This window comes from Miscanthus floridulus, chromosome 17 (genome assembly GCF_019320115.1).
Source record: "Miscanthus floridulus cultivar M001 chromosome 17, ASM1932011v1, whole genome shotgun sequence".
In the NCBI taxonomy this organism is placed as follows: Eukaryota; Viridiplantae; Streptophyta; class Magnoliopsida; order Poales; family Poaceae; genus Miscanthus; species Miscanthus floridulus.
Genome location: NC_089596.1, coordinates 76,337,772 through 76,357,020, shown reverse-complemented (window position 1 = coordinate 76,357,020; position 19,249 = coordinate 76,337,772). Strand labels below are relative to the sequence as shown.

The 19,249-nt window shown below is 43.2% G+C and overlaps 1 protein-coding gene across 1 annotated transcript; it reads right to left on the bottom strand.

The window, feature by feature from the left end:
* Positions 1 to 295: 295 nt before the first annotated feature.
* On the bottom strand, positions 296 to 10,946 carry LOC136516682 (serine/threonine-protein kinase Nek4-like). Its single transcript, XM_066510152.1, is given in 17 exon segments — positions 296 to 1,879; positions 1,881 to 1,999; positions 2,083 to 2,406; positions 2,408 to 2,728; positions 2,816 to 2,867; positions 3,124 to 3,197; positions 3,598 to 3,647; positions 3,745 to 3,826; positions 9,032 to 9,081; positions 9,193 to 9,235; positions 9,312 to 9,392; positions 9,478 to 9,523; positions 9,618 to 9,664; positions 9,742 to 9,807; positions 9,884 to 9,950; positions 10,036 to 10,276; positions 10,582 to 10,946. Coding segments are annotated over 16 exon segments (2,814 nt in total). The 5' UTR covers positions 10,134 to 10,276; positions 10,582 to 10,946; the 3' UTR covers positions 296 to 585.
* Between the last annotated feature and the right edge of the window lie 8,303 nt (positions 10,947 to 19,249).

Sequence of the window (19,249 nt, the reverse complement as noted above, 5' to 3'; positions counted from 1 at the left end):
ATAGGATTTATCTTTTCTTTTTTATAAATATCGAAAATGTGTATTGAATATTTTGGCTACTAAATGAGTTTAAATGAGAAAAGCTTCAACTATTTTAAATCTTCTCAAGCACTGTAACTTCAGTATTGAACATCGAAGTGGATGGGCCCAAAAGATAACCATGTCAGATGTATGAGGTTGCAGTCTGCCTTTCGTTTACAGAACGACTCGAATAGCTTGCTAGAATGCGAGATGATAACTAACCTCTGCTGGAATGGTCGAACATAGCAGTTGGCAAGCTAATTAATTTCTTTTTTGAATCACACCGGAGCAAGCTTTATTGCTGTCTACGAGTACAGTTCAAGCTCTTGGCTATGTACAACATACGCCAAAAAGAATGGAGCGAATCAGAAGAGGAAAAAAGTGGCAGCAGAGACCACAAGCTGTCTTCTCAAAAATAAAAATAAAAAAAGAAAGAACACACAACTCCACAAGCTGTTGTCAATGCAATCAAAACTCAGAGCACTGCTATTCACCAAATCAAGCGGCACCGATTTACTCCGAGCACAAGTGAAACCAAACAAACAGACAGACAAAAAATCGTGTTCATAGCGATGTGCGACCTGCTTGGTCACTCATCATCCCTTTGAAACTTCTGGCCAGCCAGATAGCGGTTTCTCGTGGTGACACCTTATTCTTCCCAAACGGCTTGAGAACAATGGCTAGCTCCTCCAGCCTTTGATTCTCCAGCAGATCCGCGGAAAGCTCCAGAAGCCCTTCGAGAGCCTCAGCACGTTGCCGAAACGATGTAACATCAAGTGCTTCCTTAGTAGGGGATGCCTCTTCCTTCATTCCGTTCCTGGTCCCTGATGAGGCAGCAGATAATTTTACATTGTCCGAGGCAGCTACATTGGCTTCTGAGACATATGATGTAGCAATAACTGATGAGGACTGTGATGGAGGCAGGGTGTTTGATGAGCTGCTCCTTGCATCAGCCTCTTCTGGTACCACATCCAGTAGTTTGATCACATCAGCGCTCTGAGCTTCTCTTTGAACACTTTCTTGTGTTGGCTGCTCATCACTGACACAGAAAGTGCTGTGTCTTATAGTCTGTATAATAACATCATCAACTGGAGGGTTTAAATGAGAAACTACATGTCTCTTCCATGACTGAAGAGAAATGGGTGCGTCCAATAGTGTGCCTTTTGTGGCTGGAATAGAATGAGCAACTTCTGGTGCTGATGAAACAGGAGCAACTTCTGGTGCCGATGAAAGCAGCTCCTGGACAGTGAACTTATCTTCACCGCTTTGGAATGCGATGTTGCTCTGCTCATGCTTGCTACATTGCACATCTTTGGAAACAAACTCTTGTTCAGAACTCAGAAAGGACGGTTCCAAATCTGACCTCAGGCTTGAACCACCATTGTTAGTCGCAACATTCTTGTCAGTGTTAATTTCTGAACATGGTATGGAGCCTTTGTCATCCTCTTCAATTGTGTTGGGGGAACAGCCTGTACATGGTGAAACCAAGCAGACAGGTGAATTAAGTTCAGATAGTTCAGGCTGGTCCATATTTTCAGTACAACCAACTGTAGAACTTGAGCAAGCGCTGCTGTGTTCCTTTGCTGAAACGGTGAAAAGCTCCCAAAGATTTGTTGAATTTGCTTGTGAAGCATCCAGTTTCATAAGCTGTCCTTCTGAAGGATTTGAAGAAATCATTAAACTTCGTGGAGGATCACTAAGAGCATCCAGTTTCATATCTGGGCTACAGGATGGTCGCTCTGGAGTTTTCTCTCTATCTGTTATGAACTTGGTATGAGCACGTCTTGTCATTGTGACTGGGAAGCTTGGAGTCGCTGCTCCAGCTTGCCTCTGAGGGCTAGGACGTCTAGCAGCAGGATGATGTCTTGTTCTTAGTTTTTCCTGAAGCTGCAGCCCCATTTTCTGTGATTTGTTTGGCAGGTTCAGGAGTTGATGGCCCAGCGGTTTTCATCTTTGCACTATGTTCAACAATAGGTGACTGCAAGACCGATACCAGGACACATAAGTAAGCAATATATGGAAAAAAATGTATTTCATGAAAACAAACAAGTTAACTCATACCAGTTGCTTCAAGGGTGGTGATGCTTCAACTTCATTTACATGTTCGTCATGGGATAGAATGTTGCCAGACTTTAAGCTGCATGGCATGTCACTGTTTGTCCTTGAAACCTCTAATGGTTGCTCTACTTGATTATTGTTGCTGAGGCCAGAACTCGGCTTTACACCACCTCTAACAGGAGAGTTGATTTCTCTCAGCCTGCTCTCCTCTCTAAGGGTTGTCATTATCTTCTCAATGATCTTTGGTTGTTTGCTCTCTGGTCTGGGATGGTGATCAACATGTATGCATTTCAATGAATCTTGCCTTTTAAACTGAACACTACCAGTTGTCTTTGTTGCCTCTAAGATCTTCAGGTGCTGCACCATTTTCATCTGACTTACCTTGATCCGCATCTCGAATGCTTGCAGTATCAATGGTCTTTCTATCAGTACTTGTAGTTCCGCCTGATGTGCTTCTGTCACTTGATTGGGCACTGTCAATGTCACTACTGGAAATGCTACTGCTTTGGCTGTCAGACATGCTTCTCTGACTGCTCCGTGAAGTGGGTAATGGTTTCTCTGGCATCCGCATGGGGTTTGAAGAATCATAAAGGGGGCGGTATTGATTAACATAAGGTTGCAGGTACGGGTTCTTCAGGATCTCAGATGCCTGTTCAAATGATTTAACATAAACGTTCAAAATCCAGATGAAAGGAAGAACAACTACATGGAAGGTTCAAGGTTCATAATAGCTTACAGTAGGTCGATGCTCTGGACTCTTCCTCAACATACTTTTGATTAGGGTTTTCCTGTACCCAACAGTAAAAAACGATCTTTTGAGCTGTACATTCTACATGAAACTGTTCTAACAATATGTGTTAAAAAAAAGGAAACATTTAGCAGTTTGCTATTAACATTACTTGATTCTCAGGAACAAGAATAAGCACTGCTTATATAGAGAGTGCATACCATGTGATAGAAATGGTTACCAAGATCACTTTTTAAACATGCAAAGCACAACTGTTCAACTCCACAAGATCTACTTGTGTAGAGAAGTACACTTACATAGACACTGAGTAACAGGCAGGCAAAGGACCCATGGAAGACCGATTTATCTTACTTATTAATCCAGCCATATCCTGCAGGCAATGAAATCAGGTAAGACCATCAGAAATTTTAAGCAGTAATTACATACACGGATTCACTAAAAGAGCACCAAAGAATACCCATGTTCCCTTTATTTTGTGTAATGTAACATAAAAGGAAAAAATTCTGACTCAAATCAACCAGAGGAATCTACATATGGGTAACCGTTTTGAGTACTCCCTCTATGCCAAAATGAAAAATGCAAAAACATGTACAAGATCAAATCAATTTCATGAAATTCACCATGAAATATGTCTTGATAGTGGATTTATTTGGTATTGTAGAATGTTAATTCTAAAAACTTAGTCTAAGTTAGAGAAATTTGACTTATGACAACTAAAAAGAACTACATTTTGGGACAGTGACAAGAAATAAGATCAGACAAAAACTCACAAATGCCTTGAAGGCAGGTCGATGAGCTGCCATCTCATACATACAACATCCTATGCAAATGAAAACATGTTAAGTTAGAAATTTAAATCATCAGTTATGTAAACATATTACATTACAGAAAGAACTGAGGAAGGTAAAACATAATACCGAGAGACCAAATGTCTGACTTGAAACCATAGGGAATATCGGCTAGCAGCTCTGGGCACATGTAATTTGGTGTCCCAACAACCTAAAAAAAGCATGGTGCCACCAGTTATTGCACAGATGCAAAACAAGAATTACACCTTCATACATTCCATGAGATGGACTAGCATATCTACATGGTTCATGGTAAATCTACAACTAAGAATTCCGAAGCGATATCGTCTGCCCGGCTACCTTTTGTCTGCCCGGCTACCTTTCGATTCACAACCAGATATGTTTCACCTGGCGCTTCGCTTCACCCCCCACGTACAGTTTCACCCGGCGGCTGTGAAATTTTAAAATGGTGCGCGTGCGGACCCGACCGTGATCGACGCCGGCATTCTCGGATCGGCGCTGCCAACAGTGCTCAACCTGGCCACGATCGATGCCGCCATCCTCGGATGGACCTATCACCTTGCACCGCCCAGAGGAGGATACCAGCTTCTCCCCCGACGGCGACGACCACCACTGCCGTCTCCCGCGCCAATGCCGCCGTCGCCATCACCTCGTGCTGCCATCGACCACCAACCCAACCCATGGTCTCAAATTGGAGCTGCTAGGCCTCCGGATCCCCTCCGAATGCGGGCGCTGAGGCCTCAATGCGCTGACGGCCGAGGGTGCCGGTGTCGTGCCCCCCCCCCCCCCCCCCCCTCTCTCTCTCCCGAGGCAAATCTACAGCTTGCCGTCGGGGTCCACCGACCCCGATAAATTTCTGAAATTCTAATGGAACATTACAGTACACAATGCTAATTAGTACCTAATAGCCACACCATTTTCAGAGAAGACCCCAATGGTTATCTAGCCTAGATTCGCCCCCCCCCCCCACCCCCACCCATCGGTCCGGCGTGATGGCGCCCCAAGCCTGGTTGGGGCGGGGTGGATCGAGTCACATTGCCCCCCTCCGCGCCGCCTACCTTCCCGTGCATCGCCCCCTCAGCGCCGCTCTACGCCATTGCGGCCACGCTAGGTGGCGCACAAGATCATGGCCATGGCCGTGGCGGCTCGGGCCTTGCACCTCGAGCTCGAGGCCGCGCGACTACGACAGAGGCTGACGGACAGGAATTGCCTTGCCATTGAACTCGACGACAGGGCCGCCAAACTGGAGCTGGCTCTCCACGACGTCGACACACGCAATTCTGCATCAAACTCGACGACAACGTGAGAGTTCACCACCTCGCCTCACCTGGCTGCTTGCTGCTCTGAATTTTTTTGGTTTTGGCAGTGTCTTGCTTGACTGATGAGCCAATTGATTTCACTGCTATTCTGGTGTAGACAAAGGCCAAGATGGTCAAGGAGCAGGACTCGCTCGCGCATATATACTGAAGCTGGCCTAGGACCTCGCCAAGGTGACTGCTTCTTGTGATCTAAAAAAATGTTTGGTTCACATTAGTTGTTTCTTTTTTTATATATATTTCTTTAACTGAATATGTAAGGCTTGCCACTAACACCCTTCCCTAGACTCCGCACAGAGCGGGGGCTCTCTGCACTGGGTACGCCCTTTTTTTATTTCTTTAACTGAATATGTATTTGGAAACCTTCAAGCAGCATCTCATGAAGGCGTTAGGCGATGATAATTCCCAAGTGAGTCATCCCCTTCCCTGCATTTCTTTTTCCGTTAGTTTGTGCAAATCAGTAAGGCAAAGAACATTCACGCCCTGATTCTAAGTTTTCTAGATTTTCCTCACTATTGGTTCATGTGCACATGTGCTGCTGGTTGCAATTTATTTGAAATTGAACATGTGCACAGGTCCTTGTTAAGTATATCAAATTGTGCTTGGGAGAGGCCATGCCCGAGGCAAGGCGCAGGCTCACGTGATCCAAGGCTGAACGCCGGTGATGGTAGCCAAACAGCAGAGCGACGTGATTGGAGGGATTGTCCATGAATACCTTTCGTTGACGCTATAGGATGCCTCTAGACTCACACGTCCTTACATAAAGGAATTGTTTGTGATTATTGATTCCACTGGTTCTGTTAATGTTAATTTGGTTTTTCACCTCTTCGTTTTTGCCAACTTGTAGCAGAATCTATGGCATTGGTGGCGCTGATCTGCAACATGGACCAAAGGAAGGCCTTCAAGGTGCGTGACCACATGGCCACATCACTATGTTGATTGCATTGTAGCGAGTCCTATACTGTGATTATCTCACTGTTTGTTTCTGCTTTCACTTGTACAGATGCAGGTCAATCGTCAGTTTTCAGAAGGCACACCTGTGGGACTTGATGGGCGACGCTGGCCGCTGCAAGGCAGTGATGGTGTAGGGATTCATGTCTGTGCTCGTGGAACTGGTCTCTTGCATGTCTGTGGGTTCTGTTTACTTAGCTAAGCTGAAATCAAGTCCCCTAAATTTAGGAGTACTGAATTTCAGTATCTGTTCTTGTCACTAATTAGGCCTTGGTGTTATTGTAGGCTTAGGCGCCTGCAGAGCTCCATCAAGCGGGGACTTCAGTGTTGCCTCAACAATTGTTGACAGTATCTTTGGAATTCTAAATGCACGCGCATTCTTCCCATTCGTGGGCTTTTGTCAAGGATAGGTGATCAGGATAGGTGATGATGTGAGATATAAAGAGGTGGTTTTCTGGCTTGGGTGAAAGTGCCCAGTGGCCATTGCAAGTGAAATTTACTTAGGGTGGCCATTTTGGACATGAAAATTGGCCCGACTCTGTGAATGTAGTGCTGATGAAGGGCGATGATGTTCTACCTTTTCTGAATTGCATGCCATTGAGCAATCGAGGCAGCTGCAAGCCTGCAAGTATCTAATTAGAGCTGACCCTCTCCCCTCTTGAAGCCTATTTAATCATCCCTTTTTGTTTGTGGCTCTGCCTAGGAAGGTCATTTCGATCTGTGACAACCAGCACAGTTCCACATACATTAGGAGAGTAAATGTGCGGCAAGAGAAGGGAGGGTTTGGTTTCTATGATTGAGCACAACAAATATTTTAAAATCATTTGGTTGTTTGTTAATAGTATTGTGTATCTACAATGGTCTCAGGGAAAGCAAAAGAAAGCTTTTGCAATGGAATGCAACAATGGTCTGACCGTTTGAGTGGTATGCCAGAAGCCCAGAAGGCAGCATAATTTGAAGGTCTTGTTCCCTGCAATTCCTGTATGTTTCTCATGTATGTGCTTCCATTCATTTTTAGTATGTCCTTAGTCTTTGATAGTGCCATAAATAACTTTAGTTGTTTCTACTGTGGGGATATGGGCAAGTAGACATATTACTGATCTTGAGAGTCTTTTATTCATAATACACACACATGAGAACCTGTAACCATTCAGTCCAGTGCTCCCTGTCTACCAACTGTTCTTTAATTCAGTAATCATTTCTTTTGGTCTTGCATATAGTTCATTCTTTCATTCAGTGTTTCAGTTTTTCAGTTTTTTTTATTCTATGAATTTGCCGCTTTTTAGTTGTAGAGAATAATTTTCCTGGTTGAACCTGCAACCTTTCAGTTTCAGTCCTCTGTTAAGAAACTAGATGGGTCGGCAATTAAACAACGAAATGTTTGATGGTCTGTTCTTGCGACCTTGAGCAAAAAAAATAAAAAATCAACAATTCATTGCAGGTAAGCTGCAAGTGAAATGTTTCTGTTGTCTGCTGAAACTTGATTCACCAGTTAATTTCCAAGGTAGTTCTCTGTGTATATCTATTGGAGAATTCAGACAAGTACTACCACTTTGTTTCAGGGAATGGTCTTTTACCATGTTGCATGCTTCAGCTTTAGATGAATTGGTGTGGCTATAGTTTTTTCCATGTTGCATAATGTTTGCCTATAGACATGCATTGACACTTTAAATTAAACCTATACAAAATTTCCACTTGGTATTTGAATTTGCCAATCAATTGATGTAAACAGATAGCTATATAAGCTGCTGCTACTTTTGTTTATCATACTAAGAATTCCCCTGATTCATAGTAGTGTATGCTCTGCTGTGTGATATTTGTGAATGGCCTATCGTTGACACTAATTCCAGCATTTTAATATAATTACAATCAATATTTTTGAGAAATATATTACAACCTTCAGGCAGTATACTGATATCTCGTATGTTTTTGCTTGTCATGTTGTTGGTTGTAGTTAACAAGCCCATTACTGTTACTCTTTGGAGGCTGCGCTGTTGGGGGTGGGTATGTACCTGAGTCTGTTGTTGCCTCCACAGGTCTCTAACAAATCACACAAGATGAGAGTTCTTGCTGGTGTGTCCTACCTCGTCATTCCTTCATGGCTATTGTTCAGGTAGCCCTTGCAAGGGCATGGACAAGGGAAGAGAGAAGGAAAGAGGGACAATAAGGAAATGCTCATATGGCTCTGAAATTTCAACAAATTAGTCATAGAATGATATTGGTTTGAAATTTAGGTTTTGGCTTTGGCCGAGAAACAAATTAATTAGAAGAATGTAATCATGAAGGGTCTTATTTTCAGGCATATGCTCCACACAGACAATAATATAAGGTGAAGGATGAAGTAATATCATAAGATTTGGTTATGGAATGTATTTTTTGAGTTAAATACTTAAATTGCTCAGTTCTTGACTTAATTCATGTGCCTTTTAAGGCTTGATGTCATGACCCTTTTGTTGAACTCGAAAGACAATCAACTGGATCAAAAACAATACGTGGTGAACTAATAAAGTGGTCAATAATACATGTTTCAAACAAAATGCCAATGAAACAATACTTTTTTTTTACTATCCTTGAAAATATTTAGATCACGTGTGAATAATTGGACAAGGCTGTGATTTGTGTTTAGCACATTGGAATCATGATATGATAACCATGAATGGTTAAGATGATTTTTCTAATAGCATCACATAAACTATCACCCTTGAAACATGATATTAGCCCGTACTAAAGTAGTCGGACATTAATATGTTCCCGTTGCAATCCTAGTATAAGAAGAAATATAAAGGGGAGAAAGGATCCTCCCCCCAGGGGCCCCTGGTTCTGAATTTTAATTCCTTTCTTTCAATAGAAACTGGAATTTGGGTCAGAAGTCCCAAAACCCATCCAGTGGCAGTAAGGAAATGAGGTTCCCAATCAGTTGTAAAATGAAATGTTAATCCAAATATAAACAATATGAGGGATAAATTCATGGTTGATGAAAAACTTTGTAGTTAGTGTTTTACCTGATGTATTGTGTGAGTGATTAACAAACTCAGTAATTTTTTTCTATAAACAGGAAACTTTAGGATGACACAAGGTTTTTAGACAGAACAAATAGGAAAGAAAGGAAACATGCAGGAACATCATACCGATGAAGCTAAATCATCTTCCTTCAAAGTCTTTGCTAGGCCAAAGTCTCCTGCATGGAGACCAGATAATAAGATAACTTGATATGATGAAGCATAACAAGAAACAGATGTAATATGTCAATTACAGACTTGCATTACTGTATTTGTTGTGAGAAACTAACCAAGGCGTATGTCCTGATCTTTGGTGAGAAATATGTTGGAGCACTGCAAGTTTGAGGAGTCATGACCATTTATTGCATAAAAAATTGACAATGATGATCATCTACTGTGTTTCACTTACCTTCAGGTCACGGTGCAAGACATAGTTCGAGTGCAAGTAATCTACAGCCAACACCAATTGAGCGAACCATTTAAGCAATACCTGAGGATTATTCGATGTCATGAGTGCAATGTGGATGATTTCCTTCCTTCAATCAGATAAATAAAATAGACAAGTCTTCTCATACCTCCTCAGAAAAGTAGGTACCATTTGATTTCTTCATCAGCTCATCCCTGAAAAACAAGACCAATGTGAGATATAACACAATGTGGTTATGTTGCAACTTAAAGGATGACCTCCAATTCCAAAGCACTAAATCACACTCACATGTCTCCACCTTCACAATAGCCCGTGACAATGCAGACATAACAACCCTGCATAACTCACCTTGTCAACTAAATAAGTTCAAACAGAAGAAACAAGGTAAGAACAAGTTCCTGAACTACAAAACCTTCTCAACCCAAGCCTCCTTGAATTCAACAATGTAAGGGTGCTGCAGCCGAGCAATCAGAGCCATCTGCACTTCAGCTTCTCTTACTAACTCTTCAAGGCACAACCGATGAATCAGAAACAAAGCATCACATTTCACCAACCTCTTGATGGGCAGACTTCCGACAGCGCTCCGTCTGCCTCGCAAGCCGGATTTTCTTCAACACATACCTGCAAGGCAATCATACAGTCACCCGAATGGTAGTGACAAAGCCATATATAGCCTACATACTGATGGAAGAGCGCTGTATCTTACTTCTTCTTTTCAATCTTGTGATTGACTAAGATGGCGGCACCGAAGGCCCCGCGGCCAATCTGCTCCATGATTTCGTACTGATCCATCCGTGACTCCATGAGCCTCAATACGTGACAAAACAATCACAGTATAGCAGCAGCAACTCGCAACAGGTACGTCAATCTCTATATACCCGAACCAGTCACATTTCTCCTGCCCAAGCCCAACTGAGGTTCAAACACCGCGACATCCTAAGCCAGCTCTGCGAAAGAAAGCACCCAGACACCTAATAAGCCAAGCAGCAAGCTGCTTTGATGAAAGCGCACGCGCTATCACGTGGCGTCCAATCAAACCCACAACATTTGCCTTTTCTTAGAAAGGAGAGGTGAGATGTTACACAAGAAAGTTATTGAACCACGGGAATCGATGAACTACACGGCGAGAATCTAGTAATGCATCGGTTATCCAAAACAGTGGTGCTACTGATTTCGCAGCAGCTCTGCACTGCACACAGCACGCTGCTCCCACCAACCGGAACCGGGCGCCGACAGAGGCAAGGGGCCTTACCGCGGCGGTCTCCACCTGCATTGGCGAGCGGCGAGGATCACCGGATGCCGCGGCAGCGGCGACGAAGCTTCTCCTCCGATTCTGGCGGGAACCGGCGACGCCAGCAGCGACTGGACGACGTCGCGGCGAGATCTTCTGCTCGGTGGACGCCGCCGGCCCGCCGCCTCTGCTCTCTCGCGAGCCGCGGGCTCCTCGCGGCTCCGCCAACCACTCCCTACTGGCTCCGGATTTGATTTGGTTGTTGGTTTGCGCAGTGCGGCGTAGGCTAACGGTGTGGCCGACGGAGTTTTGCTCGGCGGCTTTTATACGGCGCGGCCGCAACAGCGGGCGGTGGCGGTGGCGGTGGCGGTGCGGTGGGGTTAAAGGCACATCAGCAGGGGCAGGGTGATTGTTGCAGACTTGGGTTAAATAAAGGGACCAATCTTTGGAAGCGTGGCTTCCACTAATCCATTTTAGGTTATGTTTAGATTCCATTATCTAAAGTTTAGCCTCTAAAATTTAGATCATTTTAGCTCTTAAAGCTTGAAAAATATACAATTTAAAGTGTTGTCTGAAGATTAATCGACCTTACGAAAGGTTATTAACTTATTATAAGGTTATTAGCTTATTAGACCACACAAATAAGTCTTTAAATTTAGCTAATTAAACTTTAGACCATAAGATCTAAATAGACCTTAGTTTTTAATGGGACTTCCATCGATTACTGTCCTGCGACATGTGCTATTAGCGCAAGAAAATTGCACCTGGCCTACAATGCTGAACTGAATTACCATTTCTTTTAGGGAGTGCTTTCATGGTTTTGAATATTGAAAGTTTCAATAATTAAAATTTCGAATTTAAATTCCATGTTGGAAGTAGTAGATGATAAAAAAAGTATTTGGATTTTGAACATGAATTTCGATTCTCTATATAAACTGAAGTACATTTAAAATACTTCGTGCTCACTCCATTCCACAAGTTTGGTTTGCATGTGCTTTTATTATTTGTTGTTTGAAAGGTCCCTACTCTCCTAGTCCTGAAGCCAAACTAAATAAGACTGAAGCTAATCCAAATCATTTGATGCAGTATCATGCATGGAGGATTAGTAAGAATATTATTATACAAGAGGGAGTATACTATGGTTGATACCGAACAATAAACTGCTAAAAGTACAGTGAAGCGAAATGAACCATACCATATATTATTATTAGAATGAAATGTCAGGCAAGTTGAGATATGCATGTCAGCATGTGAGCAATAATTTGACTACTTGTATAGTTTTTTTTCCCGCAGACATACATTGTATAATTGGTCATTATACAAACATAGTTTTTTTTCCCGCAGACATACATTGTATAATTGGTCATTATACAAACATAGTTTTTTTTCCCGCAGACATACATTGTATAATTGGTCATTATACAAACTGACGATATGAATCCGGTTGGTTTGCTACTACTACAAATATTCTGCAAGCCATCCAACAGACCGATTTGATGTGTGAACCAAGGCCGAACCATGAGTCCATGCACCTCCTCACAAAATTAAAAAAAAACTTTCTTTTAGAAAAAGAAAAATACAATGCATCACATATTGGCATACATGCCGTTTCTATCAAGAATGCAAAACTCATTTTGTTTCATTATTATGTCAAGCTTTTGACCAACAATTACTCTATTAACAAATACTTTTGTGATATATGATATTTGTGTCATATTAGATTCAAATTTGAAAGAACTTATATAGGAATAAAAGTTCGTGTCATAAAACGACATCCTGTTAATAAGAAATGCCGGTCAAAGTATTCTCCAGATAAAAGAAAATTAGTTTTGCTATATCATATCCTGGTGAAAAAACTTCCCTCCTACACCTGAAATTTATGAGCATGTTGTAAGAAAAAAAAAACAGGTGCTTTATAACCAGATTAAAAAGGTGTTGTGAATTGGTAAAATGTTCCTTCGGCACACCCAAAAATTTAGTTGACTGAATTGTGCCGTGGGTCCTTAAATTTTTTCTCATTTCTCATCTAGGTCTATGAACTTTTTTTTTCTCGTCGAGGTCCATAAACTTTGTCAACGTCCTAGCCGTGTCCAAAGCAGGCCACATAGGACTCTGTCACCTACGTGGTATATGATGTGACGGTACTTATTTTTTATTTCATAAACTGGTTGAAACTTTAATAATAATAAAAAACATAAAAAAGTCATAAAAGGAAAAATCCAGTTTTGTTAGATTCTACGTGAGTGTATCTATATAGTATATATATATAATACGGCGTACTCCGTACTTTGCTTAAAACTTTTGCTGTAGCACTGTAGATCTTGACTTGAACCACATCTACAAGTGCAAGATTTTTGGGACGGGGGACTGGTAGTAATTCGGGGAGCATGGGGCGGTGTGATTGCTACACTGGTGAGTGAAGACTGAAGAGCTGCACCGTCCGTGCATCATGATTAACAGTATAAGTATAGTACGGAGCTGCTCAAAATAACATAACTGCTTCAGCATCAGCAACGTCAGATCCGGCAAAAACAGGCCCGCTTCTGTTTTTTATCACTGACATGTGGGTTCTAAGCTCCAGAGCAAACAGAGGCATGCTGTTACGCTTGTAGCGCAGTGGTAAAGCTCCGGTGGGAGCTGGCCGGCCGGGGGAAGCCCGACTCTGCACCGCTTGCTTCGTGCAAGTAAATTAATTTTCTGTGTATGTCCTGCATATTTACGTGGCGTTATAATAGAACTACGATGTGCTCGTCGTCTACGAGGCTCGTGTGGCTTTGGTGATCTTTATAAAGACGTTTGAGATGTATAGGCTGTAGCTTCTAGAAGTGTGCGTATGTGGTGGTGTAAGTGTGTTGCGTAGAGTATAAATACTACAACTTGTACACTAAAAGTTCAGGCTAAAAAAAAAGGTAGACGATGCGGCTACAGCAAAGATAACGTTATGGCTCCGTTCGCGTGTCCTTAAACCTAGCTTAATTCGTTTCTTTTTTTTATCTAAAACAGTGTTTTTTTCTTACAAATTTCTTCAGCATTCATTTGAACCATTCAAATTCCTCTGAAGGAACAGACCCACGTGTCCGCGAAGTTTCAAACCGCGCAACGATCGGATAAGGAGGAATTCAGAAAGAGGCGCAGGCGCGCAGGCCGGCACGTGAAGCTCCCGTGCTGGCCGGCCGCTCGTGCTCTGCTCGTGCTGTTCCGGGGCGAGAGCTCCAGCCCCCGAGGTCAGGTCACGGGTTTCATGGCTGGGTCTGGCCGTCTGGGCGCTTGGCCTTGGCTCACTCCTCTGAAACCAAAGCATTGACCTGTCCTCGTGTCAGAAGTACTATTGCAGATCACAACCAGTGACGGCGTGCCGGTGATTCTCCCAGTGTTTAGTTTCCAAAATTTTATAAATTTTTTTAAGATTTTTCGTCACATCGAATCTTTAGACGCATGCATGAAGCATTAAATATAAATAAAAAATAAAACTAATTACACAGTTTAGACAAAATTCACGAGACAAATCTTTTAAGCCTAATTAGACTATGATTGGACACTAATTACCAAATAATAACGAAAGTGCTACAGTATGAGAAAAATCGCCAAACTAAACGAGGCCCATGTTCCTGGGTAATGGTCGTGCGACCGCGGCAGAGCTAGCAGCTCAGCAATAATTAGAGAAGATGTTTCGTACATTCCCAAATTAAACTTCCTGGTCAACCTTTCTTAAATTTAAATAAATTTATAAAAAAATATTAGCAATAATTACCTCCTGGTCTCGTGGCGGCTGAAAGGAGAGTAATTCAGGTACCTTTGACAACTCCGTGTCCACGGTCCAGCAGGTTACGAAGCTGGTGGTGTTGGAGGAGACCGACGAGTGGATCGCCGCCGGGTTCATGGCGATCGTTGAGTTCTTGGTCGTTTCTTCTGTTGTCTAGTATTTTCGTCGCTCGTCGCACTGTACTTTTGAGATGTAATCCACTATGCCTATGTCTGTCCGGTTGCTCATTTTGGTAAGACTGTGAACTTTCCTATCCAGCTCGTCGGGATAGCTGCTGTTTGTTTTTTTTGTGTGAAAGCTGCTGTTTGTTTTGTTTACCATTCTTAATAAAATACACGTGAAGTCGTGTTCTAGAAAAAAAAATATTATAAAAATATATTTAATGGTTTATCTAATGATATTGATTATATATTATAAATATTAATATTTTCTTACATACATTTGGTCAAAGTTAAAAAAAATATTTAATTTTTCGAGAAGTGAAAATAACGCTTATTTTGATACGGAGGAAGCACTCCAATAATATAATAGACCCTAGCTATCAGTTTTCTTATTTTCTTTTTAATATATCCATCGTTTTTTCATAGTGTTTCTCCCCGGCGTCATTCTCCTCGACATTGCATCACCCCTCCTCGGCCTTTTCACCATCACGCCACCCCTCTTTGCCTCCTCCATCGCCCCGCTGTCCCTCTACATATCCTCTAACAACAACCCTCTCTAGATCTATCATCATGCACCGCCACTCCTCTCCTCCCTGGTCTCTCTACTGTCACGCCACTCCTTCACAACATTCTTATCTGCCGCGTTGTCCCTCCCTAACGCCCATGACTCCTTATCAAATTTCGTGCTCCTTGACCTGCTCGATGCTGACCTTCGTAACGAGCATGGTGATCTTTGCCCGTCCGCCGCATGCGAGCTTAGGGCTACGTCAATCTAGGGGGCAGCAGAGTCAAACTTCCAAAGGTCGTTGACAAGCTCGTGAAGGTTAACTTCATAGAGCCAAGAAAACAGTATCCTTCGCGGCCTCCCCGTGTTCCCGACGACATTGACCAATCTGGAGCACTTTGGATCCCGTGTAGATGAATGAGCTCTCATTGGTAAATAGGGCATGGGCGACAATCGCTGGGCCTAGGAGAAGGTGGCGCATGCTCGAGATGGACCCAACCCCCCTATATGGTAGTTAGATTGGGGGAAAGGGGAGCCGTTGGAGATGCTCGATCCGTGCACTGGTAGAACTATTTGTTAAGTGACTAAAGTTTAGTTCATAAAGTTTACTCAAGTGTTGTTTGGATACATAGACTAATAGTTACTTGTCCACTTTATCTCTCTTTTGTCAACCATGGAACTAGTTGTTAGTTAAGATATTGACTACAATTTAGTCCACCTGTTTGGGTGGACTAGAACGAAACTCAAGTTTAGTTCTAGTGTCTGAACGAACCTTAGCTAAGACTGTCAAGCGCCGCAAAATACTCTATCCGTCCAAATGCAATCCAAATGCCATAAAAACGGTCCAGCCAAGGTCAAAACCTTTTTGGAGTAACCAGTAACCACCGTATTTTTGCTTCTCAGACAATATCATTGCGAGACTTGGACGTGTACATGCGACGATGTGATCCACGATGTACAGTCCCAAACACATGTCACGGGCTGCCTGCTGCTGAAGACAAAGGCGGGTTTTAATTACTCCACGATGTAATCAAAATCCGCGAAAGCTAGCGCCACCTCCGACAAAAAGGGGCAAAAACGATGAGCAGCACCGTTGGTCACCATGCCCGTCCATAGCCAACCTTCCACCGAAAATCCAGTTCCAGGATTTGAATCGGAAAAGCAAGCTGTACGAACCCCATCTAAGCTGCATGTTCGGTTGGCTGGTTCGTATCGTTACTGATTCGTGAAGAAATACTGCTGGTTGATTTGTGTAAGAGAAAAATATTGTTCCGGCTGGAAATTTACGATCGTTTACGACAAACCACAGCCAAACGAACAGGCTGAAGGTTGGTGCCCCATTGGCGTCCGACCGACGGCGCGGCCGCCCAGATCTCGTCGCCGCACAGCCCCACGAGGATAGGACATTGACCATGTTCGCTTATCTTATAATCCGTATTTTTCAGTTTGTTTTTTTAGCCGAAACAATATTTTTTTCTCACAACAAATCAGTTGGAACAGTATTTCGACTTGTTTTTTCAGCGAAGCTAACGACCATTATCCCGGCGCCGGGAAGTCCCGAAGGGAGAAGGACGCCGCAACCACCGCGATCGCTCGAGGACGAGCAGAGAGAGACAGAGGACGCGGGACTAGCCAACGAAAGCTACAAGCGGAGCAGCCGAGCGACTGGAGGAAGATGCCTTCGTGTCGGAGGCGAGGCCTGATCCGCCGATGGCGACGCCTCTCTTGCGCTTGCGCGAGTGATTTGATACCTGCTTCTGCTTTGCCTTTTGGTAAAGTACTGTACTTTAGTATGGTTCAATTATTGTTAATCAGGCTGTCGTCCATGCGTAAGCTGCTGGTTTGGGATTCTGGAGAGATGGTTTTGTCTGCCCAGTGCAGTGCCGGCCTACCTACGCCTACTCACGGAAGAAGGAATGTGGGCCGTGGTGGTGGATTTTAGACGGTTCCTATGTAACATCAGCACGGTGCGACGTTTCTATTAGCAGCTTGTTGCATGTACTGCGTGCCGTGCAACCACTTTGAATTGAAGAAGAAGAAAAAACCATTGCTGTCATTTCAGCGTGGCCGTGAAAAGATCAGGCCTAAACAGGAGATAAATCCAACAACCAAAAGTTCGACTGAAAAATGTTGTATTACTGGAGATAGTACGGGAGGAGTGGCGGTCAAACAGTGGCAAAGCTAAGGGCAACCATAATTGTCTGAAAAAAAGTGATGTTCGTAATTTTCGATCCAACCAATCCCCTCTAGTATTTGGTGTCGCTACTGGGAGTCTGAATCACGGTACAGTGTGAAGCTTAGCGCTTTCATCTCTTGGCTAATACTTAATTTTCTCTAGGTTAAGGCCCGTTTGGATTGTTGTAATTCTAAAGGAACTTCAAAGGAATGCACTTCCTCCATTTTGGAGGCGTTATGTGCCGCTTGGAACAAAGGAACCAACCTTGTCGTTCCTCTGGAAAGGAACGCTTTCATTCACAAGACGCAGCAATGAAGAAATCCATCCAAAGTTTTCGCGGATGCCCGAGACAGACACGCGTGTGGAGGTTAAGAAGATGGTAGAAGCAACTGTTTCATGCATCTTCTTACCTTTTCCAAAGTGGTCAACTAGTCATCTTGTTCGTTGAGTTCATGGTCGTCCGTCTATGGCCGACCTGGCATAACGCTGCTGTGTGGGAGCGAGAGAGGGGGCGTGGGTGGCTGCACGAGGGATGGCTGGCCAGCGGCAGTGCTGGGCGGTGACCGCGACGGCGCAGCGCGTGCGGCCGAGAGAGAGAAAGAGAGACTCGAGGCCCTGTTCGTTCGCTGAAAAGCCAGTCTGAAAAGTTTTGATTTGTTGTGAGAGGAAAACACTGTATCATGGCTGATAAGTTCAAGCAAACAGAGCCTCGGAGGAGAACATGAAAATGAATGGAGATGAGAAGGTACGAGTGGATGAGGATGAGGATTGCTCTAAACTTTTGGTCGGATAAGACCATGGACCAATAGGCCCCACATGTAAGAGAGTGAGAGGGGGGTAAATGGCCCCACATAAACTAGAAAAAGTTGTTTGGTCCCACTCAAACATATGTGTGCAACACATGGATGGGTCCAGTCCGTGGACCAATGGCCCCACATGCAAGAGAGTCATGCACATGCAAAGTATGCAACTAACAGGTTATTAACCACTGATAATGAGCTTTTATCCTTTACATGTTTTGTGACTCTTTGTTATGAATTTTTGTGTCCTAAACACCTTTTTCTAGTTTTCTGTATTTTTCATTTTCCTCTTTTTTGTCACTACACACCTGACCCTGGGCGTTTTTTCACCGAAAACCGTCGTCAAGCTCCTCAACCACGGCCGCCAGAACAGAGCAGTCCTCCAATGTAAGTCTTTAGTTCTTCTTGTTCTTGCTTAATGCCTAATAGATCCAGATGCCAATAGTTCTTCTTCTTGTTCTTGTTTTTTTATGTCTTGTAGATGGGGGACACTGAAGAAACAGTGGCGCATCTGAATGTTGAAGTGAGTGAGAATGAAGTTGTAAATGGGGAGAATGACAAGCAGGATGAGCAGCAGCAGTCCAAGGATGGAGAGGAAGTGAGAGATGAGGAAAGCAAGAAAAGGAAGCCCATGGTTCCAAGATCAGATGTTTGGGAACACTTCAGCAAGATCAAACTTGATAATGGGGAGGAGAGAGCCAAGTGCAAGTACTGCGGCAAGCAACTCCGCTGTGACACAAAGTTAAATGGTACGTCCTACATGAAGGCTCATTTGAAAATCTGCAAGAAGAATCCTCACAAACCTGTAGTAGATAATCAAGGTACTTTACAACTACAACCTAGCCCTAGCAATAGTAGTGTTGGTACTCTATCTACTTGGAAATTTGATCCTGAGGAGTTAAGGAGGAGTTTTGCTGAGATGATAATAGAAGATGAGCAACCTTTTGTGTTATCTGAACGTTCTGGCCTTAGAAAGTTTATGTCCAAAGCATGCCCACGTTTTGTTTTGCCATCTAGAAGAACAATCACTAGAGCCTGTGTGAAAGTGTTTGATGATGAGAGAGAAAAACTTAGAAAAATTTTTAAAGACAACTGTGAAAGAGTTAGCCTGACAATAGACACATGGACGGCTAAGAACAGTCATAATTACATGTGTGTTATAGCACATTTTATTGACAATGAGTGGAATTTGCACAAAAAAATTATTGATTTTTTCTTGGTTAAGGGCCATAGGGGGGAGGACATTGGAAAATCTTTAGAGAATTGCTTGGCTGACTGGGGAAT